The following is a 16,943-nucleotide window of genomic DNA, read 5'->3' as shown; positions in this document are numbered from 1 at the left end:
TCTTCCATGAACGAACCAAGCATATGGATGTTCATTGTCAGTATATACAACAATTGGTTGAAGAAGAGACAATAGACTTGCAGTATGTTCCTACCACAGATCAGACTGTAAACATTCTCACCAAGCCTCTTGGTCCTAAGTTTGTTAAATTGAGAGGACAGCTTGGTGTTGTGGATAGATTAACCGTTAAGGGGAGGTATTATGATAATATATAAGCTTCTATTATTAGTTAATGATAATCTATTTGTAATCTATTGTAAATATTAGAATGTTTCTAACATTAGTTAGTCTACAGTTATCTATTAGCTTTCTTTCACTTTCTTTTAGCTAGAATAGAATGTTTATGTTATTTACGATCGTTTCCTAAGGAAACATCATTTTATTTTTTTTGTATATATTGACCTCTTGGTCTCTATTAATATCAAACAAATATTTAACCAATTACTTCGTAATAATTTCATTATGAAAGTAAAATCATTTTTCCCACCTTGTCTTGATTCTCAGCTTCCAAATCACAAGTAACAATTTCTTATACACATTGTCTTGGAGATGCATGAAAAAACCTTACCTGGAATATCAGTAGATTCATCCTCATCATCCTGCAAAAAATTAATACAATAAATAATTAATTTTTGATGAACCAATGTGTCAGGTTGATAACCATTCTGTATATGGACAACTTTCATTTGATAAGCAAAATAAAAATCCTACTTACATTAAAAGTTTAGCTTAATAGTGAAGAAATACAATTAATCAGTACTGGAACATCAAATATTCATATAATGAACTAGAACCTCAGAGATTATAAAATTGGAGTTAAAAAGCTACGAATAACTAGAGTAACCACTGACTTTGTTATGTGTTACTTTTAAATACATTGTAAGTGAGCTCAAAACAGGGAACTCTTAGAATGCCATCGATATTGTTTCAATTTGCTTTTGTCGTGCTATCTGATGAAATTTAAATTTGCACAGCTGATGTGTCTTTGATATCTTGAATAGAATGAAAGAGAATATATGTATATTTCTCCCTGTAGAGTCTGTCCGGCTTATGGAGGCTGCTGGATGTTACCAGTTATTATTATCTGATAGAGTATAGGTCTACTAATTTGTATGTGTATATAGACATTTAAGCAGACTTATATGTTTATAAAAATATATGTATCATTCAAAACATAGATACATAAGCAACAATCACAACCAGGGTGAATTAATTTGCCATATTAGACTTGCTTTCTACCTGTCTCTTTGTGTTTGTTGAAGAAATACAATCTGTCACAGAGAATGAACCAGACAATGATGAAGAGTATGAAATCAAAACCCTTCTTCAAGATCTAGAAATCATGTTTGTTGGCAAAAAATAAGACCAAAATGGTTTGGCCAAGAGCTATGAACATTATTCAAAAGAGATGTTCAAACAAAGCTGAAAGAGGGCAAAGCAAAAAGAAGGGAACTCTATGACATGTTTCTAGCCATGCAAAAGCAAAAACATACCAGCAGAGTAATCAACCACATTTGAACACTAAAAGGGAAAGAGCTTTAAACATCTTATTATACAACAATAGGCTAAAACATTTTATTGTAATACAACATGCTAAAATGAGTTTGCTGTGTAAAGATTCTTCAGTATTGTGCTGCAGGGTAGATTTTGTAGCCCTTATTGAGGGCTAACATGTAATATCCCCTTTTTAGCTCACCATAGTTCGTAGATTGAATTAGCCTATCAGTGGCCATCGTGGGCCAAGTCAAATGGTTAGGGAGTCTCAATTGGCAGACCCGGAGGCCAAATCCCATTCAGAGTGCAGGAGTGTTTAAGATTGCTCTTCCTTAGAATCAAGTTGGCACATTTACTATTTATACTAAGTGTTTATTTCAAGAAAGTCAAGATTACTATCTTTAGCACAGCACCTGAACTAGTTGGTGACAGTGTTGGGACTTGGTATTGTTGACTGAAGCAGTTATTCAGGGACTTACTATTTAAATATTTAATATTTATAGTAAGTCAATATTGAAGAGTTTCTATTTTTGGCAGGGCACCTGGATCCACAGTCTACTCAGTCATTAAATTGAAATCTCAGTTGACTTAGCAAATGATACAATTCAGACTTATTGATATTATTTATCATTAATAAAGTCTTTTTGTTAATGATGAAGTTTAAGTTGCCGGTACAGATACAGGTTCAATAATTCATCCAAAAAAAAATTTGGGTTGGGTTCAGAATGGTTTTGGGTTCTTCCTCACAAGAATTTAAATATATATATATATATATATATATATATATGATGAAGTTTAAGTTGCTGGTACAGATATAGGTTCAATAATTCATCCCAAAAAAAATTGGGTTGGGTTTGGAATGGTTTTGGGTTCTTCCTCACAAGAATTTATATATATATATATATAGCGTCACCCAGTTTAGATAATATTGTAACTTTATATGAATATAATGTTTTTTTAAGGTTTAGATTTTATGTGAAGGGTTGCGCTCCCTCACGTCCTTTATTTTGTTTGTATTTTTCTGTAAGAAAAAAAAATAGAGAACCTGTTGGGTCGTAGGGGATTGCTAGTCTAGTCTCTGAAATTTTGGTAAAAACCTCTGGCATGTTTTCAAACTAGACAAAATATTGGGAATGGCATAAGGTCCATCTCTGATCCTACATACTTGAAACGTCCACTGCTGGGGACATCCCTAGTTTGGCCCTAAAAATGCATCCTTAGGTTTCATAGGGTGCGATCATTTGTTGTTAATTTAATTGACAACCAAGTAACATCAGGTAGTTGCCTTGCCATAAGCTGCTTACATTTAATGTCCTCATTTATTGATAATAATTAAATTTGGATGTACAGAGTATATGATATTTTGTTCTCTGCTTGTTGTGTGGTCCATGCATTGCATTTCACACAGATGATTCAAGCAATGGTTAGGGTTGTGGAGCTGGTACAGAATATTTATAATGTTAGTGTTGTAATGTGGATATTATAACATTTCACACATGATTTAACATTTGGATAGGAATTCGTCCCAAATTGGCAACACTAACATTATAACATTACACATTACAAGTGATATATTGTCCCAAATTGGCAACACTGACATCATAACATTACACATTACAAATGATATATTGTCTGAATTATGCCTGATATATTTCATCCCAACTTCACCGAAACTTCATCCAGGTTCACGCGGTGTTTTCAAAATTTGTCAGAATTTGCAGCAAATTTGCTCGGGTCCTGTTCGCTGAATTTGGAACAATTTTCTCATACTAGCACCTTATTTTGGACGATTTCGAATTGCATATGAAATGAACTTCGAATTCCAAGGTTCCTGAGCGGATGTGGTAATGTAGGATAAAATCAATATGAAGTTATAATATTAAGTTATTTAATGAGTGTTAATGTTATGTAGCTGCGAGAGAGATCAACTTCCCACAATGGTGTTCCTTTATTATTTCCCAATTGTTGATATCGTGCTCAGGCTGTATTTATCTCCTTGTGAATGAAGAGCTTTGTGAAGGAGCTCATATGTGATGACTTGGCAACGGTGTATATTCCTGTTGGAGATTTTGCATTGTGAATGCACACAATCAGCTGTGCCGGTAGTTTATAGTGGCCTTTATTGTTTGTTAGGTAAATGGTATTGGTTCACTCTCCTTGTCCGTTGGATTCCTTTATGTCTCTCCATTTCCCCTTGCCACTATGATGTCATCATATGTAACTGTCACTGCTTGGTGATCGTGCAAGTCACTTCAAGCTTCGAGTTTTCTCTATTCTTGCTTTTGTCTTATATAAAAAGATATATTATGTGGAAGAGTTTTCCTTAGCTCTAATTGCTTCCTTCTTGCTGTGTGTAGCAGAGTGTAATGAGAGTGGTGTGAGTACTTGTATATCAGGTGCAATCATTTCAGCAGGCGGCAGCACTATTTCTTGGAGCATTTATGTTCATGTTATTGTTAACGATTTCTGAAGAATATGTGATCCATGCCAGATGCTAAATGTAGGCGATGCTTCTTCTGAAGACTATATGTATTCATCTTGGATAGTTTGTTTGCATTAGCCAAACTTTACGTATGATTGAGATAAATCTGTAACTGAAGAACTGTGTATTGTGATCTGCTGTGAACAATACCTTGTTGATTATGTTGTATCTGTTCATCTGAGGCAGAAAATTTGTAGTGTATTTGAAAATCATAATGAAGGAATCATTATTTTGGTGGGATGGGTTTTTCCCTCAAGAAGCAAGGTTTTACCAGGATAATAGTGTCATCTGTTATTGTATTTCTGGTTATTACATTTTTATATTCTAGTTTGTAAAACTTAACATGGTATCAGAGTCAAGTTTATGTAAAGATCTCAAACCAGATTTATACAGGTAGCTTTTAGTCAACTGAAGAGTTTAGTAGACCTGATCTCAGTTATATCAGACACTGTGATGCAGGCTCTATGAATATCAATCAACACTTACCATTTCACTCCCAGCAGCTCTTGAAGATCACCTTGGAGGGGACCTTTATAGGATTGATGTGGTGACAGTGATGGATTCGTGTTCGGGGTTCGGGGTTCGGGGTTCAGGTTCATGGGTTTGGGCAATTTTTTTTTTTCCTATTTGGGTTCGTGGGTGGGTTCGTGAGTATATATATATATATATATATGCATTATATATACAAAAAATATATATTTATGCATTATATATACAATACACACACACACACACACATATATATGCATTAAATATACAAAAAAAAAATGCATTACAGTCCAAATGAAGGACCCTGCCCGGACCCGCAGCGAACCCAGGCGCAAACCCAGACACGCACGGACCCGCACCCGGATCCGGGCAACAGTGTCTGAACCCAGTAACGTTGGGTGAAATAGATCATGTTGCAGATACCAAGGAAAGATATGGAGATTGAAATCTGAAAGGACATTTCAACAAGGGGATTAAGTATTTTATGTTTATACATTTGAATAATGTAGTTAATATTACTTCACATTGTATCACTGGGAATAGAGAATCTTGCATGCTTTTAGCATTTATCTGTATATTTCTCTTCATGAATAGTTTGATTCTATGAATCATTATTAACCTCTCTTAGTTGCAAGGTGCAACACAAAGCAATGAGATGAGATGAGATTATGAACATGAGGATGTTTCTTTGATAATACCATTTACAAGAAATGATATTCAGAATGAGATATTTCAGCTTCAGAGGGAGTTACATCAACTATCCTACTGTGGTGATCAAAGCTATCCCTATTGAGGGGGGGGGTCTCTGCAGAATCTCAGCTATTCTTGTTATTGATTTCTTCTTTGTGAGAGAAGTTCAAGGTGAAATCCCTTGTTAATGAATTCTCCTCTCTAAGAGAAATTTGAGGTGAAATCCCTTGTTAATGAGTTCTTCTTTATGAGATAAGTTCAAGGTAAAATCCTTTGTTCTACCCTCTGCGAGTAGGTATGATATATCCACCCTCTGTAATGAGGCATGGTGGAAATGCATTCTTCTCATGGAGAAATTTGAGGTAAAAGCCCTCGTTCCACCCTCTACAATGAGGCAGAATGTAAATGCATTCTTCTCAGAGAGAAGTTTGAGGTGAAAACCCTCATTCCACCATCTGCAATGAGGCACGATGGAAGTCATGTGTCTAACTCCACGACTTTAATTTTATGCTATAATGATGAATTGTGTTATGTTGAGATAACATGTGATGAGGATTTATCATTGACATCTTTGGTTGCAGCAATGTGTACGTGACATACTAAAGATCTCTCTCTTGCTAAGAGGGAGTGTTAATGTTATGTAACTGCAAGAGAGATCAGCTTCCAACGATGGTGCTTCTTTATTATTTCCCAGCTATTGATATTCTGCTCAGGCTGTATTTATCTCACTGTGGATGAAAAGGTTTGTAAAGGAACTTATATGCGATGACTTGGCAACAGTGTATATTCCTGTTGGTGATTTGGCATCGTAAATGCACACTCAGATGTGCCGATAGTTTACACTGGCATTTATTGTTTGTTAGTGCCGGCTTGATAGTACATAGCATTGGTTCACTCTCTTCATCTGTCGAATTCACCGATGCAATGTCATCATCAGTAACTATTACTGCTTGGTGATCGTGCATGTCACTTCAAGCTTCAAGTTTCCTCTACTCTCATTTATAATATATTAAAAGATATATCTATCATGCACAGTTGTGTCAGGGCATGTATTCTGTGGAAGTTTCCTTAACTCAAATTTGCTTCCTTCTTGCCGTGTGTAGCAAAGTGTAATGAGAGCAGTGTGAGTGCTTGTATACCATGTGCGATCATTTAAGCAGGCAGCAGTACTATTGCTTATGGTCGATGACATTAGGGTGGCCATCGTGGAAGTCTTCTTCTGCAGTGAGCATTTCCTTGGAGGTTTTTAAGTTCCTATTATTGTTCACAATGTTTCTAAAGAATATGTGATTCATGCCAAATGCTTTTTATAGGCAATGCTTGTTCTGAAGACTATATGTATTAATCTTGCATAGTGTGTTTACATTAGCAGAACTTTATGTATGATTTTGATAAATCTGTAACTGGAGAACTATGTATTGTGATCTGCTGTGAACGATACCTTGTTGATTATATTGTATCTGTTCATCTGAGAGGCAGAGATTTTGTAGTGGATTTGAAAATCGTAATAAAGTTATTATTATTTTGGCGGGCTGGGGTTTTCCCTCGAGGAGGGTTTTCCCAGGACAATAACAGTGTCATCTGTTATTATATTTCTCATTATTGCATTCTTATATTCTGGTTCAAAAACTTAACAATGAGTACGCTCAATTTTACTCTAAGATGCATTAAATAGATATAATAATAAGGGAGTCTATTTAATGTTTTTCTAAGTCAACACATTAAAAGCAAAAGCAAATATGTTTTTAGTTATGTGAAGTGTGATTGAGAAGCTTCATGATCCAATTTTTTGAAGGAAATATAAAAAGCCATAAGAAGGATCGATTTCATTATGCATTGAATATTTTGGCTTGCAAAAGAGAAGTGCAAGGGTTTCTGTAATGATCTTTACCTGAACTATTCTGTATGCTAATGAAGCTCCTAATTTAGTAATGATTCTCAAGCACCAGAATTTAGTTGCTACAGCAGATTGATATATGGAGTTCTGTTACTGTCCAAGATAGTCTTAAATGCATTCATTCAATGTTGGTTGTAATACAAGAACAGAGTATCAAGAATATCAAAATTCAGTCTTCCTAACCGATCTGAGAGTCTTCAGATCATTCTGATATGCAGAACATAGACATATCATTACCAGTAAAGAAATTATATTGCAACACTTCTCTACCACAACTTCGAAAAAATGAGATCATACAGATATCCACAACATAATACTGGGAGAAATCCAATGTGCATCCTATAGACTCATTGTGAATTAATGAAGGGTATCCTGAGAAGTTGCCAGTTCTACCGGTCAAGGCACCTACCCATGAGCTTCCTGTAGCATATGGTGCAGATGGAATTGCCAGCAGCAACCAGAAAAGCAGTACCATGACTTCCCCTTTTGATTCCACCATAGATGAAGATTGCTAAGTCGTGTTGCCACCTAGGCAATCAAATGATGCAGATAATGAACCAACTGAAATATGCAGTTTACTTCCACTGTCCTCCAACCTGCATGTAAATCTCCTCGTGAATCAATAAGTATCAACTAGGGGTAAGCAAAGAAGCACGAACAGGGGCTACGTCCTATTCATTAATGAGAGAAAGGGGATTTTGTCCCTTCTGAAACTTGGTACCTTGCATATTGTTTCTTCATAATTCACCATGCCTGATAATCTCCCCACGCTTGCCCTAAAAACTCCCTTGCTCACATCGGCCTCCATGAACAAGTGTTACCAAAAGCTCAACATGCGTGCAAAGGCCCGACCGTTACCTCTACAACGCGGATAGAGAATCTCAAACATGGCTGCCAACATGGAGACAAGACAAACCGAGAGTCTCCCTCATTGTCGATGACAAACACCGCAGGCACGTTGAGGGAAAATAAAACATTAAAACATTAGGCAGATTTGACTAATAAGATATGTTGCCATGCCTAATTACACCCCTTGCAAGAGACTTAGGCCTATCGGGGTGAGGAATAGGCTTAAGTGTTGTCCACGAGCTCACTTGACAGAAAGGGACATGACAGTCCTCCCTTCCTGGGATTGCTTGTCCCCAAGCAATAGAACTTCGTGGTGCTGGAGAATCTGATCACCTTCCCATGTAGCATCCTCAATCAGTGCGTTGGCCCACCTAACCAAATACTCTCTAATAGTTTTGCTCCTCAATTGTCGTTCTCTGGTATTAAGCACTTCTGCAGGAATAAGCTCCAGCTTACCCTCTTCATTAAGTGGGGCAACCCTGGTGACGCAATGACATGCTGCCCCAAGGCCCTCTTTAGGCAAGAGACATGAAAGACATTATGAATCCGGCTGTCTGAGGGCAGTTCCAATTCGTACGCTGCTTCCCCAACCTTCTTTGTCACCTTGTAGGGTCCGTAGAACTTAGGCCTAAGCTTCTCAGCCCCATTCCTTCTGAGAAAACTCTGCTTGTAGGGTTGGAGTCATAGAAATACCATTTCCCCAACCTCAAATACCCTCTGCGTTTGATACCGATCCACAGATCTTTTGTTGATTTTGCGCATGCTGCATATTGTGTTTAAAGGAGGATAGGAAATCTTGTTGTTACTATAGCCAATCTTTGGCCAAGGATGTCTGACTATTTGTTAAAGCTAAATCCACAAAAGAGTAGGGCTCGTACCCACAAAGTGCTCTGAAAGGGGACATGCCAATGGTCATATGATGAGTTGAATTGTAGCAATACTCACCCAAATGCAATGACCTTACCCACGCTCCTTGCTGCCCAAAAACATAGTTACGAAGGTACCCCTCTAACCATTTATTCACTATCTCTGTTTGACCATTTGTCAGGGGGTGGTAACTGGTGTTGGGTGTTAACTGAGTCCCTACCAACCTGAATAACTCTTGTCAAACGTTGTTAAGAAACTTGTTTTCCCTATCACTGATTATGGTTTTAGGAAGACAGTGCAAACTAAAAACTTCTTTGAAGAATAATGTTGAGACCAGTGAAGTTGTCCAAATTTGGTTAGTCCGTCTACCACCACAAAAATATTGTATCTACCTTGAACCTTTGGAAGGCTTGTGACAAAGTCCATGGATATACTCTCCTACTTGTGCTTCAGAATTGGTAAGGGCTGTAATAAACCAACGGGATGTACATGTTCGGATTTGTTTTGTTGGCAAGGTAAGCACTCCCTAACATGAGGAAGAACATAGTCCTTTAGGCCCTTTTACGTAAACCTCTCACATATCTGCTTGTAGGTTTTAAAGTACCCAGGATGGCCTGCTGCAGGGCTGTCATGAACCACCTGCATAATCTGCCCCTTCAATTTGGATTTTGGGGCCAAATAAATCATGTTTTTGTAGTAAATAATTTCATTCTACTACCCTGTACCTGTCGTCCTAAATCTGCCCATCTGTAACCTCGCAAGCAAAGGTATTTTTGGAGTACTCAACTAATAGTTGAGATTTCCAATTGGCTGAAATCTCTAACATAGAACAACAAGTGGCACTAGTTGGTCTCCTAGATAAGGCATCTGCAACTACATTGTTCTTCTACTCGATGTAGTCAATGTTAAATTCATAAGCTTGGATCCTACTAATCCACTTTTGTTGCCTCTCATTCAGCTTCCTTTGTGCCAAGAAAAAACGTAAACTATTATGATATGTTCTTACCACAAAATGCCCATCCATCAAGTACTATCTGAATTTGGTCAAGGCATGCATGATAGAAAACATCTCCTTGTGGTGGAGTACAGTTTCTCATGATCTTTCAATTTCTTGCTCTGACAAGCAATAGGATGTCTATCCTGAATGAGTATCGCCCTAATCCCAACACCTGATGCATAACACTCCAAGATAAATGGTCTAGTGAAATCGGGTTGCGCTAACACTAGGCACGTGCTCATTACCCTCTTGACTTTATCAAATATCGGCTCCAAATCTATAGACCATCTGAAAGCTCCCATTCTCGTAAGATCCATAAGTGGTGTGGCAAGCTATGAAAATCCCTTCACAAATCTCCTATAGTAAGAACACAACCCTAAGAATCCCCTCAAATCTAACACATTCTTTGGAGGCGGCCAATCTAAGATAGCTTGGATCTTCTCTTAGTGAACCTGGACCCCATTAACACCAATCACATGCCCCAAATATAAAATATCTATCAATCTAAACTTGCATTTGGATTCCTTAGCAAATAATTAGTGCTGCTCCATAACCTTTAAAACCTCATCCAAATGTTGCAAGTGTTACTCCCATGTCCTGCTGAAAATCAGAATGTCATTGAAAAACACCAGGACAAACTTATGCAACTGCCTATTGAATATATGATTCATGCATGACTAGAATGTCGCAAGAGTGTTTGCAAGCCCAAAAGGCATCACCAAAAACTCATAGTGGCCATAGTGACATCTGAAAGTCGTCTTGTGCACATCCTCCTCACAAACCTTAATCTAATGGTACCCTGAACAAAGATCAATTTTCAAAAAATAGACATCTCCATGTAGCTCATCCAAAAGCTCATCAATACGGGGTATAGGGTACCTGTTCTTAATGGTCCTCTTATTTAATGCCCTGTAATCTATGCACATACATAGAGTCCCATCCTTCTTCTTGACCAACACCACGAATGAAGCAAACAGACTAGAACTCGACCTTATCTGCCCCATGTCATCTAAATCTCAAATGGTCTGCTCTATCTCTTCCTTACAGTGTCTAGGATATCGGTAGGGTGTCATGATAATAGGCTTGGCACCTTCTTCCAAATCTATCATCAAATGCTCAAACCCACGATCAGGTAGTATACCAGGGGGAATATCACCAAAGATATTCAAACCCACGATCGGGAAATATACGGGGTATAGGGTACCTATTTTTAATGGTCCTCTTATTTGATGGCATGTAATCTATGCACATACGTAGAGTCTGATCCTTCTTCTTGACCAACACCATGGATGAAGCAAACGGACTAAAACTCAGCCTTATGTGCCCCATGTAAAGTAAAGCTCTATCTCTTCCTTGTAGTGTCTAGGGTGTCAGTAGGGTGTCGTGATAACAGGCTTGGAACCTTCTTCCAACTCTATCACATGCTCAAACCCATGTTCAGAAGGTAAACCAAGGGGAATATCACCAAAGAGCATCTTGTGCTTGTCTAATATTGCCTAGACATCAATGTAGAGCTGCTGCCCTAAGTCTGAAACAGACTATGTGGAAATGAAACAATGCGTTGCCCATTTTGTATCCTCATGTCTCAAGATGGATTCCATTCTATGAGCTGAAACGATCCGGGGGCCTCTATCAATCATAGCCTTAAGAATGATTTGTTGCTCTTCCTTCTTAAATACAGTTTGTTTTTGGTCATGGTCAATGGTATATCTACCGAGAGTCTAGTGCCCCTGCAGGCCTAAAATGACATGTATCCCTCCTAGCTCAACCACATAAAAATCAGTTGTAAGAGTGTTAAGTACCTAGTTGAACATCCAACTAAGAAAGCATACCAGAACAATCAAGAAGATCTCCTCCAACAACCTTAACATCAAAGTGTGGAATGGGGTCTACTTGTAACTTCCTTCTAGCTGCTATGGACGTACTAATGAAGTTATGAGTAGCCCCTGTGTCCACAAAGCACACCATTTTCTACCCCTTAACCACTCCCTTCAAACAGATGAGGCTACTTGTAGGAACCCCTAAGAGAGTAGCAACGGTAGGTAGCTGATCGTGAACCTGTTTATCCACCTTTCCCAACTTGGGCTGCTCATTAACACCATCCTCCTCGTTGTCGTCAGATTTGTTACCATCATTTTCATTTCTAAAACCACTTCAATATAATGACCTTGCCTTTCCCTCTACATCTATGATCCGGTGACCAAGGTTCCTTGTATGTAGAACATAAATTTATCCTTCTTAGCTCGTTTCTTGAGTCAAAATCAGTTTTGGGTGGGTCATCCTTATTCTGATTTGATGTTTTCAGATTGGTTTTGGATCCTTTGAAGGGCTTTTTGGAAGGCTAAACCGTTGAAGATGAGCTATCCAAATCAAGTGCCATCTTGATTGCATCCTATAGAGTACTCGGTTTCAACATCTTGACAAATCCCTTGAATCTCTCACTCAATCCTTCCACGAACAACATTACCTTTCTGTTTTCAGTCATATTGGGGACCATGATAGATATCCTATGAAATTCATCAATATATCCAAGGATCCACTGTGTTTGAGCTAAGCTAATTCCCTGTAGTAAACCTCTATGTCCTTCCTGTCAAATCTACAAATCAGTTTATTGCTAAACTCCTTATATAAACTAATCTTGCCATGATCTTAGGTTACCAACCCATGGTGCCACCAATCAAAAGCTGGTCCATCTAGATGCACGGTAGCAAACTTGATTGCATCGGGTTTAGACATGGGTTGAAGTGTGAGAAAAGTATCCAAGTTTGTATCAAGGCCCTGGCTGTAGTTTTCCCGCTACCATCAAATATTGGTAAAGAGAGCTTGTTAATAGCATGTTTTAAATCTCTATTAGGAGTCCTTGGCCTCCTATCCTGTCTAGCTTTCATCATCTCCCTTTGCTGGTTCATATATTGGACAAAGCCTAAAACTGCCTTAACATTGTTTGGAAACAAGTCCCATTCAGCATGTATAGCCATGACATCTTCGGGCATGTCTCCTAAAACTCCTGCATTAACAACCTCATCATGTTGTTCAGCAAAAACCAACATTAATGGCCTATCTACAGTTTAAGTGAGTGTCTCTCTGCCATGTGTTGATCCAACTACACTCCCACCCATATAGGCCCAGCATTCATTTGTTGTATAGCTTGTGTGAGTTGTTGCAGAACAGTAGCAACCTGATTTTATCCATCTCTCAGAGCCCTTAAGGTGTCTCTTGCTTCTCTGTCTGCCTCCTCTCCTGCATTTGAAACCCTTTCAGCCATTGAATGTACTCCAATGTCCTCTGAAGTTGTTTTCCCCTTGGAAAGTTGTGAAGGTTTCCAAATTCCACACGGTCCTCTATTCTGCTGGCGCATTCAATAAAATAAATCCATAAAGCAACAGATTCGCTGCTCTAATACCATTGTAATGATCTTTACCCGAACTATTTTGTATGCTGATGAAGCTCCTAATTTAGTAATGATTCTCATGCACCAGAATTTAGTTGCTACAGCAGACTGATATATGGAGTTTTGTTACTGTCCAAGAGAGTCTTAGACGCATTCATTCAATGTTGGTTGTAATACAAGAACAGAGTATCTCAAGAATATCAAAATTCAGTCTTCCTAATTGATCTGAGAGTCTTCAGATTATTCTGATATGTAGAACGTAGAGATATTATTACCAGTAAAGAAATTATATTGCAACACTTCTCTACTAGAACTCAGGAAAAATGAGAGCATACAGATACCCACTACATAATACTAGGAGAAATCCCACATGCATGCTATAGACTCACAGTGAAGGTATAAAAGGTATCCTGAGACGTCATCGGTTCTATCGGTCAAGGCACCTACCGATGAGCTTCATGTAGCATATGATGCAGATGGAATTGCCAGCAGCGACCAGAAAAGCAGTACCACAACTTCCCCTTTTGATTCCACCATAAAGAAAGATTGCTAAGTCGTGTTGCCACTTGGGCAATTGAATGATGCAGATAATGAACCAACTAAAATATGCAGTTTACTTCCACAATCCTCCAACCTGCATGTGAATCCCCTCATGAATCAATAAGCATCAACTAGGGGTAAGCAAAGAAGCACGAACAGGGGCTATGTCCTATTCATGAATGAGAGAAAGGGGGTTTCGTCCCTTCTGAAACTTGTTACCTGGCATATCGTTTCTTCATAATTCACCATGCTCGATAATCTCCCCATGCTTGCTCTAAAACTCCCTTGCTCATGCCGGCCTCCATGAACAAGCGTTACCAAAAGCTCAACATGCGCACAAAAGCTCAAGCGTTACCTCTACCCCACGGATAGAGAATCTCAAACATGGCTGCCAATGTGGAGACAAGACAAGCGAGAGTCTCTCTCATTGTCGATGACAAACACCACAGGCATGTTGAGGGAAAATAAAACATTAAAACATTAGGCCGAATTGACTAATAAGATATGTTGCCACGCCTAATTACACCCCTTGGTAGAGACTTGGGCCTATCGTGGTGAGGAATAGGCTTAAGTGTTGTCCAGAAGCTCACTTGACAGAAAGGGACATGACAGTTTCAGTGTTCTTAGCTTGGAAATGGTATTCTTCCTGAACTGCAGCAATCAGAGATGGTGAAAGAGTTGTCAATTCTTGCAGTCAGCTATGGCTTCATCGAAGAGCCATGATTGTGATTAATTGCATTGAAATTGGAGAAGTTTGAATGTGTTTAATTAGCCATAGTGCAGAGATTGAAATTTGTGACTAGCAAATAAGGAAACGCAGCCTCCAGAGCAGTAATTGTGGTGTTGTGAAGGCAGCCGATCCAAGAAAACCCAGCCGTGTGAGCCTTCAGGCAATGACAACCAACCTTTAGCATTGATCGTATGGTCTCATGGGTTGGTCTTTCATTCCAGATATTAAAACCTAAGGGGTTATTAGCATTTGATCAAAGATTGTAATCATTCTGAGGCAAATTACAGAGCTGTGACTACATACCAGGTTCTCATAATTCTTGTTAACATTATTTGGAATTAAAGATAGAAATCTGTAGCTTTCATGTCCATTAAAATAACATTTGATTTCTATACTGCTATCATTTATTAATCTGATATATTTGCCAATCTAATTATATCCAAGCCTGAAATCAAATGGTTGTATGAAAACATGATATAAATATTCCCATGGTTCATCAACTAAGTCTGTAACAGCAAACCTTTAAATCCAAGTTCACATTAGAGGATTTCACTTGTGTCAAGAGGTGGTACACCAAGTGTTTGACAAATTGTCTGTGGTACAAGTGATTGCTCCAGCATGTTATGACCATATGAATATTTGACAGAATTTCTATGCATAGCACTTGTAACTTGTGTAATGTTTTGATGATACAAGAACTCAGAAAACTAGAACAGACTTACTTGCCAACTAGTTGACAAAATTCCTCCAAGACATATTTAATATTTTAGGACAAATGCTGCATAACCCATTGAGGCCACCACACAACATTTCTATAGATATGTTCTCTTGGTTTCATCGCAGTTTGAAATCTTAGCCTAATATTAATAGTTCATGAAGATGAAAAGATCCATAATAAGCCTGCCGTAAAACTTAATGTCTCAGATCCCAAGTTGATCAGTTAAAATTTAAGATCTTCATTTAGAATGAATAACAACTAGGGAATTATGATCTAGGTAAAGCAAGAATGGGTAAAGATAGGTCATGTGAGATTCCACACTTGGTGTTAGGATGCATCTTCAACATGTTGAAGAAGGGGTGAGGCTGATGTTGAGGCCATATCAATATAGATGTGAAAGAATAATAACCAAAGCCAAAGTACAGAGTGTTGTGTAACTCATTAAATTCATTTAGAAACTATTTCAAAAGGAATTTCATTTTATGAATATAAATTGAATGCATTTTTTTATGTTAGCCTCAAATCGCTTATTAGCATTATCCTCAAATTTTTAGTTTGGTAAGGGTTGTAAAGTTCATATATGTTTTTTTGTGGTAGGACCTTAGGATACTATTTTAAAATTGACTTCATCTTTCATTTGGAATCATTTCATCATTTTCCTTGAATAGAAAAATGAAACAGGAACATCCATTTGTAATTTAAACAATTTATGCTGCTGAATTGCAATCATTATATTGTAAGATTGAGCCTGGGGTGCAATGGTAACATGCTTAAGCAATGTGACTGGGGTCTTTAATTAAAACCATGGGATACTTCATCCACTGACTGTGGGGGTAGGGCAAGGAACACTTGATTAATGTGCAAACCAAATAGCTGTGAAAATGATATAATTGTATGAGTGTAATGTTAATGGTAAGTTGCCTCTTCTTCCTTGGTACAAAAAACGGAAGATGGAAGTTCATAGCTATTGGATTAAATGTGGTTACCAGGTCAAAAAAAATATAACAACTATTTTTCAATAACCCCACTTGGCCGCTAAACCAGTTTTAATTTCAAGTATTTATACTGTTTCTCAAACATTATACTTTGAAAAGCTTTTATGAAAAGCAACTTTACTCAATAGCTTATGACCATTTCTTATGGTATTGTGCAATTGCGTTATTTGGCCACTAAAAAGACTAAAAGCTGTGGTCCAGTTTTTTACGTAAGTGACTACAAATACACTTTTCCTCCTTTCACAATAGAAGGTGGAATATAAAACTACTCTTGTTGAATGAGTTTTCATTTACAAAGGTATTTTCACTACTTCTTGGTTACATTTTATTATTTATTGGAGTGATGTGTTCAACAAAAGTATTCATTGTTGACATGTGTACCTTCTAAAAGAAATAAAAAGAAATAACTGTATGGATGAATCGGGAAAAACATGGGAAAAGATGGAGAGAAAAGCAGAAGGAAAGAAAAGGGAAATTTAATCAAGACATTTTAATAAATAACAAAAACTCTAAAAAATATTTTTCTAACATGATTTACGATTAAATAACTTGCTCGGCATTTGCTTAAAGCTATAAAAGAATAAAGAATGCAGTTTGAAGATAATGAACATTCATCATAACTAGGAAGCACAATTTGACCAGCTCTCCACCAGACCGTTCCTTCCATTACTACAATGAAGCTATACTCGCTCCAATTCTTGTATAATACCATTATAATTTATGATGTCTATTTTAGGAATTTGATCCATTTTGTATGGTACATATAGAAACTTGATTCAGTTTTTATAATACATACTTATAGAT

The 16,943-nt window shown here is 37.6% G+C and overlaps 1 protein-coding gene across 9 annotated transcripts in view; it reads right to left on the bottom strand.

The window, feature by feature from the left end:
- The window catches only part of LOC149551019 (Ubiquitin-conjugating enzyme family protein), a 226,836-nt gene that overhangs the window by 151,905 nt on the left and 57,988 nt on the right, over positions 1-16,943 (bottom strand). For all 9 annotated transcript variants that reach the window (XM_089786585.1, XM_089786591.1, XM_089786586.1 and 6 more), the window contains one exon: positions 569-599. In XM_089786585.1, the coding sequence (XP_089642711.1) occupies positions 569-599 (31 nt within the window). The remainder of the gene's footprint in view (positions 1-568; positions 600-16,943) is intronic.

This window comes from Cupressus sempervirens, chromosome 6 (assembly GCF_028749045.1).
Source record: "Cupressus sempervirens isolate cs-2001-9-10 chromosome 6, ASM2874904v1, whole genome shotgun sequence".
Lineage (NCBI taxonomy): Eukaryota > Viridiplantae > Streptophyta > Pinopsida > Cupressales > Cupressaceae > Cupressus > Cupressus sempervirens.
Note: the sequence above shows the minus strand (reverse complement) of the source record. Positions and strands in the feature narration are given on the sequence as shown.